Source organism: Echinops telfairi, unplaced genomic scaffold (assembly GCF_000313985.2).
Source record: "Echinops telfairi isolate 266 unplaced genomic scaffold, ASM31398v2 ScPeMD7_7424;HRSCAF=8462, whole genome shotgun sequence".
NCBI lineage: Eukaryota > Metazoa > Chordata > Mammalia > Afrosoricida > Tenrecidae > Echinops > Echinops telfairi.
This window is the reverse complement of record NW_022111324.1, coordinates 91639673-91647773: the sequence shown is the minus strand read 5'-3', so window position 1 is coordinate 91647773 and position 8101 is coordinate 91639673. Positions and strand designations below refer to the sequence as shown.

The window sequence follows — 8101 nt, the reverse complement described above, 5'->3', positions numbered from 1 at the left end:
TGACAGAACAAATTAAAACACAACAAGAAAGAAAAGTTTGTAGTTAGCTCAAGGATCGCTGGCCTTTAGGAGTGTTTTCCAGTCCAGTCTGTTGGGGCACCACGCCCTGGCCCCAAAGTCCACCTTCAGCATTCCCTGGGGACTTTGCTGCTCCATTCCGTTGCTGTGACTATAACTCTTTATAGGTGTAGAAAACCTCAGCTTTTGCCCATGGAGCAGCTGACCTTGTGGTTTGTTACCTAGCTTGTAACCCACTTTGACATCAGCCCTGCTTTTCTTTACATATTGCAATATAATGGCTTTTTCAAAAGTCCTGATTATTATCAAATTAATATAAAGCAATATAGTTAATTATATAATATTTCTATTTTTCTATAGAATTCTTCCTATATGCTATTAGCCCCACGTTTTGGAGCCCTGGTGGCATAATGGTTAGAAATTAAGCTGCAAAGCACAAGGTCACCAGTTCGAAACTTTCAGTCATTCTTTGGGTTAATGACAAGGCGTTCTCCTGTGAAGTGCTAGTCTCAGAATCCCACAGAGGTAGTTCTCTCCCATCCTATGGGTCAGAATCTTTGGATGGCAGCTAGAAAAAGATTCAGATTCAACTCATCATTAAAATGAAAGATTTGTACATCGACTTATCACCCACAAATTATTTTCTTTCTTTGTGTCTCTGTAGACCTGATCACTATGTAGTTATATGTACAGTTTTCAAAAACTCAACATTCTTTTTAGTATTTTTGTAAGTATTGAAGCTAGGATTTTAAAATGATAACAATATTATTCACATGCCTGGCTTATATGGTAAGTCTGATATAGCTGGCTATTGTTTTTAGAGTTCTTTAATAAAAATAATGCTTTTATATATAATCTTTGTAAAGGTAATTTCTTTTTATTAGATTATTGTATATGATAGATTCCCTAGGCATGTGATTATAGCATCATAAAGAAATTCAACTTTACAATCTTTGAGACTATGATCTTTCTTTCTCCTTTTGCCAATTATATTTCATCATTTTAATCATTACTGAGGTAAATTTTCTCCCCTGGATTTAATGCTTCTATGTCTTATGTGAATTACCATCTATATTTCATGTCTGTTTATCCGCTGGGATTTTTACATGCTTGTATAAATTCACATTCCTTTATCATCAATCAATAAACTTTCCTTTATATTAGTGTCCTTTTATGTTGATTTTTTTTAAGCATATAGAAACTTAAAGGAGCCTGGTGGTGCCATGAGTGGCTCTGTGGCACAGTGGGTTAAGCATTTGGACTGCTAAGCAAAATGTTTGTGGTATGAATTCACTAGGTGCTCTGTGGGAGAAAGATGAGGCTGTCAGCTTCCATTAAGATTTACGGTCTTGGAAACCCCAGGAGGCAGTTATACTTTATTTTATAGCGTCACAATGACTTTGACTCGATAATGAAAATGGGTTGGTTGATTCATATGTTTGCACTTAAATATTGATGATTTCTTTCTTTAAAAAAAATCTAATGTATTTAAAAATTTCATTGATATGCAATTCACATGTCATATCTTTCTAGAGTTCAATCACATTCATAAGAGTTGTGTAACCATCACTGCAATCAACTCCAGTGCATCTCTTCTTCCTTGTCCTTGGTGTTGTTAGTTCCCCATTTCTTTTCTTTAAAAAAAAACAACACTTTATTGAGGGCTCTAGTATATCTTGTAACTATCCATACATCAATTTTCTATTGGGCCTTTGGTGTCAGCTCCTCTCACAGCCTCCTTGTGGCTCTTTGATAAATTATAAATTATTATTTTTGTTTCGCACACTGACTGCTGTCTCCTTTCCACCACAATTTCTGTTGTTTGTCCCCCGGGGGATGTAGCGGGTACAATTATGTGTCAATCATCGCAATTGGCCCCCCCTTCCTTCCTTTGCCCACTTTCCATCTGACTTCCTGGTAGCTCCCCATTTCTTGCCAGTGCCCCCTGTCATGCCCCTTTCGAATCTATTGATCATTATTGTCTACAGGTTTCCTTAATCTGGGTTTCATATACAGAAAATCAATCAAAATCAAGACAAACAGCCCAACAAAAATGACACAGTGAAAAAGGGAGGGGGGCTAATTTATAACAGCAGAAAATATTAAAAACGAGCAATTATACGTTGAATCAAGAGGGAGATCACTGACAGGTGTCACATTTTAACCTAACTATAGCTGCAGTAATCTACCTTGCAATGCACTCTGTCTGGCAACAAGTCCTTTCCCTTATCTGATCTATAGTGGTTTATCTGATTCACTAGTGGTTTAATCTACATGGGGGACTCTGAAAATGGATTTTGGACTTTCACTGCCATCCACAGTCTTTTGTAAACCAGGTGATCAGAATTTAAGCTCTACTGCCATTCCAGGTTTGAGTTTTATTGTTTACAAATATTCGATCACACATGCTAGTGTCCTTTTCCATGTGGACTTAGCCAAGGTCTTATTTATATGGCTGATTGTTTTAAGACACGCCTTTATAAGACCCTCCAGATGCTATTATTACTAATAGCCAGGTACCATCTGCTTTCTTCACACTTGTTGCAGCACCTATAACTTAAGTGATCACTTCATACGGATTAGGTAAGCAGGCCATGCCATAAGAACTAATGATTCTTACATTGGGATATTATTAAATAGGCACTCAAAATCTATTCATGTATCTATGGTGTATGTAAGTCCCTGGGTCAATTTAAAGGCATCATTATTATTTTATTGACGGATGTTATAAATTACCCCATGGGGCATATAGTAAGTTGTTCTACTGATACCATTAATTTAGCCACTGGTATAGAATTTAAAACACTGTTGAGACAAAGAGTGAATACATCCATGACATTTTTTTAAGACCATAGTACAGGGCCTGTTGATTGTTAATGATTATCAATTTAAGTGACTGAACAGTACATTTACATTGAGGGTTGAAGCTAGGGCTTCAATTAATGCTTTTTCACAGAGTCAGAGAGAGTCATTTGAGCCTTAGGTATGTGAGTTTTTCAGTTTCTTTAATCGGCTGCCGGTGTGTGAAGGTTAAGTCCGGTTCGTTTACTGGGATTTCCAAATATAATTCTTCTATTGTGTCTATGAAGGATGCTGTGTGTCCTTGGAACGACAGTCAAGTCCTGGTTGTCTGTTAGTACATGACACTGTTTTCTTTTTTCTTTTTTTTTGAGTGAGACAGTGAGGCAGTGAGTGAGTGAGAGAGTGAGTCAGTGAGTCAGTGAGTGGGTGAGGCAGTGAGACAGTGAGGCAGTGAGTGAGTGAGACAGTGAGAGAGTGAGCGTGAGAGTGAGACAGTGAGTGAGTGAGGCAGTGAGGAGTGAGAGTGAGTCAGTGAGTGAGTGAGAGTGAGTCAGTGAGTGAGGCAGTGAGACAGTGAGACAGAGTGAGACAGTGAGTGAGTGAGACAGTGAGTGAGTGAGAGTGAGGCAGTGAGAGAGTGAGACAGTGAGAGAGTGAATCAGTGAATGAGTGAGTGAATTAGTGAGTTAGTGAGTTAGTGAGTGAATGAGACAGTGAGTGAGTGAGACAGTCGACACTGTTTTCTAAGTACTACTGTTTTTCTCTTTTTTTAGGCACCCAACCGGAGGATCCTTTATTCGTCCCAACAAGGTTAATTTTGGAGTAGACTTTCTTACTGCACTTAAGAAACGCTATGTTTTAGAAGATGGACTAGAGGAAGTTAGAGAAGAGAAAATTACTACAATTGGAAATAAACCTGTAGAAACAATTGGTTTTGACTCTGTTGTAAAACAGCAAAGGTAAGTGGAAATGATAACATTTACAGTTTCATCATGGTTCAGAATTTGAATTTACATGACCATATATCACATTCCCATTTTCCTTTCTGCACAGTGTATTGAAATCCTAGGAATGCAAGGACTATGTATTCAAGGAAATTAAAATCTTTATTTTCATATAAATTGGGATTTTTGTGTGGATTGGAATCAAAATAAAGATTTAAGAATAGAATAATTGTCTTTCAGGTTAAGATTTACAAAGCAGAGTTAGCCCAATAGTGGTCACTGGATTTGTGGGTGAGGGATAATTTGGTTTTAAAGTCCCAGAGATCCCTGTGTACCTGACATACATACACATACACTCACACATATGTTGTGATCCCTCTATTTTCTGCCCTGCCTCAGCGTGTTTTCCGGTGTGCCTCAGTCCCCTGGGTTGCTTCCTCCCCCTTAACTGCATGTAAATGCTGGCCTGCGCTTTTGATGATCACCCTGCCCAAACCACTCTTGGCTGCTCGGAACTGACCTGGCACTGCTGTGTGTGACCAGCCTGTGCCCAAGTCCCCTGTATTACTCTGTCCCATGCTGCAGCCCATGAATGCCAGCCCGCCCTGAGTGTAATCAGCTCGCGGTTTGCAACCGGCGTAGTGCTGCTGAACGTAACTGGTGTCTATGACTGACCTGTGCCCTGATCCCCTGGGTTGCTCCCTGTCACTTGTGCCCCATAAAGGTCGGTCTGTGCTGTGTGCAATCAGCTTGCCCAGTGCCACCCTCGCTGTTCCTAATAGACTTGGCATTCCTGATCACAACCAGTGCCTGTGACTGGCCTGTGCTCAGGTCCCCTGAGTTGCTACTTCCCCACTGCTGTGTGGCTGTGAATGCCAACCCATGCTGTGTGGCATTGGCCTGCCCAGTGCCACCCTCACTACCCGTGACCATCTTGCCCATGCTGTCTGAGAGCACCACCTGCAATGCCCTCCAAATAGATAACCCCGGCTGTCTAGAGAGAGAGTCAACTCCAGTGAGACAGAGCTGCAGTTCAAACCTGCAGCATAGCTGGCTCTGGGTAGTGCTTAGAATCATTCTTAATAGCCTCAGAGGAAGAAAACACAGGGCTCCTAGACTTCCAGGAAAATGGTGCCAAGCTCCACAAAATTGCCATGCAGAAAACAACCTACATCAGCAGCCACTACAAGAAAACGAGAAACAAATCCCAATGTGTCAGGATGACTTGCACCTAGTGATATACATTGAAGATGCAGACTTTGAACCGCCAGATAGAAATCTTCAGAATGCTGCTTAGAGTTATGCAGGATATGAGGGAATCCATACAGAAACAGGATGAAAAAATAGGCTAGGTCCACATACCAAAGGAAAATAACAAGAGTTAAGGAATGATGCAGTAGAAACAAAGATGGTAAAAAACATTTGTTTGTGTACCCTTTGTCTTCAGCCATTATGCCAGGAAGGTGAGCATCTCAGACTGCCGAATTGTTAGGAAAAAGTGTTCTTGTGTTGAGGGAGTACTTGAGTAAGGGCCCACTGTCTATCTGTTTCCTTAATGTTAAACTTATAAATATATGTACATAGATCTATTTCCCCCTTGTCGTATATAAATATATTTATATCTGTATATGCCTGTATTTAGATCTCTATAAATGCCCTTTGCCTCTTAGGTCTTTCCTCTATTTCTTTGTACTTTCCTCTTGTCCCACTATCATGTTCAGCCTTCATTTGGGTTTCAGGAATTCCTTTTGGTTACATTGTCCTTGATCCAACCTGCCAGACCTCCTACATCCTCCTTGCCACTGATTTTGGATCACTTGTTGTTCCCTTGCCCCTGGGTTTGTTAACATCCACTTCCTTTCCCCTGCCTCCCCCTCTCTCATGTCCCCATGGAACTGTTATCCCGTTGTTCTCTCTTCCGGCTTGTTTATCCTGCCTGTCCCTTTCAGGTAGACATGCAGCGCCTTGTCCTGGTTTCTATTTAACATCGTCCCGGAGGTCCTAGTTAATAATATAAGGCAATGGAAGGACATCAAAGGTATACATTTAGGGAAAGAAGAGTGAAATTATCATTTGTGGATGACATGATTTTATATAGAGAGAACCCCAAAGTCTTCACATTAGGAATGCTGGAAATGATAGAGGAGTGTGGTAGAGTTGCAGGATGTATGAGCAATAAACAGAAGTCAATTGGACTGCTATACACCACTGAGGGGAATACAGAAGAAGAATCAAGTGCTATACAGCACTGAGGGGAATATAGAGAAAAAGATATCAACAAGGTAGTACCCTTCACAATAGCAAAGCATAAACTGAAATATGTAGAAATATGCCTTAAAAAAGAAAAAGATCTGTACAAGGAAAACTACAGAACATTAGTACAAGAAATCAAAAGGGACCTTCACAAATTGAAGAATATCCCATGCTTGTGGATTAGAAGACTCAATATTATAAAGATGTCAGTCCTTCCTAAGGCAATATATAAGTTCAGTGCCATCATGATACACTTTCCAGCATCATTTTTCAAAGTAATGGAAAAACTGACTACCAACTTTGCATGGAAGGAGAGGAATCCCAGAATTAGCAAGTAACTCCTCAAGAAGAAGAACAAAGTGGGTGGGCTTGCATTACCTGGCTTTAAAAATTGTTATATAGCCACAGTTGTCAAAACAGCACAGTACCAGTATAATGATAGAGACTGGGACCAAGACTCAGATAAGAACAGAAAATCCAGAAATACAAACAGTAGCCTATAGAGAACTGATCTTTGACAAGGCCCAACAGATATCAAATGGGAAGCAGATGCCCTTTTCAACAAATGGTGCTGGAAAAACTGGATATCAGCCTGCAGAAGCATGAAACAAGACTCTTACCTCACTCTGAAAACAAGAACAAAATCAAGGTGCATCACAGACCTTGAGGTAAACCCCCAAACTATCAGGATTATCAATGAGAAAATTGGGACAATGCTAAAATCCTTAGTGCATGGGCTATCAGAAATAAGGAAGGATACACACCCAGAGGAAGAAAAAATAGATGTGTGGGACCTACTAAGGATTAAACACTTAGGTACACTGAAAGATTTTATCAGGAGAGTAATGGGAGAGCCCACATCCTGGGAAAAGATATTTAGTAATGACCTATCAAAGGGCTTTATTACTAAAATTTACAGAGTCCTGCAAGCTTACAAAAAAAAAACCAAACCAAAAACGAATAGCTCGGTGAGGAGGTGGGCAGAAGATTCACAAAGGAGGAAATCTGAATGACCAATAAACATATGAGAAAATGTTCCTTATCCTTAGCCATCTGAGAAATGCAGCAGATACCTCTACACCCTGAACATCACTGACAAGGAGAATTCCGAGAAGGTGAAGCAGTCCCTGCCCCCTGGTCTGGCAGTGAAGGAGCTGAAATGAACCGGGCTGGCTGATGTGTACTCTTAACAACATTTTTTTAAATTAACCAAAAAACCCTGGTATATACACACAATAGAATACTATGCATCCCTAAAATATGGTAATGAATGTATGAAACACCTCAAGGAAAGAGTTGAAGTATATTATCCTGAGTGAAGTTAGCCAAGCACAAAAGGTCGATTTCACCGAGGTAAATGCAAACAGCAGAATGGTCATAAGGAGAATCTCACGCAACATACAACGAGTATGATATCAAGGAGTTCAAGAAAAATGCTTTGAAACAGATGTGGTAGCATTTGTACAGTACTGCCTGATGTGATTGAACTATGGAATGTTATGATATTTGTAAGTGCTCCCAATAAAATGATTAAAAAAAAAAGGTTTATACAGCAAATTAGCTTCACATTTTTTTTCTTTTTTAAAAATTATTTTTTAATCATTTTATTAGGGGCTTACACAACTCCCATCACAATCCATACATACATCAATTGTGTAAAGCACATCCCTACATCCATTGCCCTCATCATTCTCAAAACACTTTCCCTCCACCCATGCCCCTGGCATCAGGTCCTCATTTTTCCCTCTCTACCCACTCCCCCCTCCCTCATGAGCCCCTGACAATCCACAAACCATTATTTTGTCATGTCTTGCCCTGTCCGACGTCTCCTTTCACCCACCTCTCTGTCATCCGTCCCCCAGGGAGGAGGTCACATATAGCTCCCTGCAATCGGTTCCCTCTAGCTTCACATTTAACGCTTTAAAAATTCATCTTTTATTGGGAGCTCTTACAGATATAACAATCCATAATTTTTTTTTTTAATAGCTGATTTTCAAGTTATAATTATTCTGATTAACATTTCTTTGTGCCATGGAAGATAATCATTTAATTAAATGTATAAGTATATGTAAGTATTTTAAATA

General features: G+C 39.8%; 1 protein-coding gene across 2 annotated transcripts in view; it reads left to right on the top strand.

Annotated features, from left to right (window-relative positions):
- Window positions 1-8101, top strand: part of TBCE (tubulin folding cofactor E) — a 90556-nt gene that overhangs the window by 38948 nt on the left and 43507 nt on the right. For both annotated transcript variants that reach the window (XM_004712180.2, XM_045297907.1), the window contains one exon: window positions 3594-3779. In XM_004712180.2, the coding sequence (XP_004712237.1) occupies window positions 3594-3779 (186 nt within the window). The remainder of the gene's footprint in view (window positions 1-3593; window positions 3780-8101) is intronic.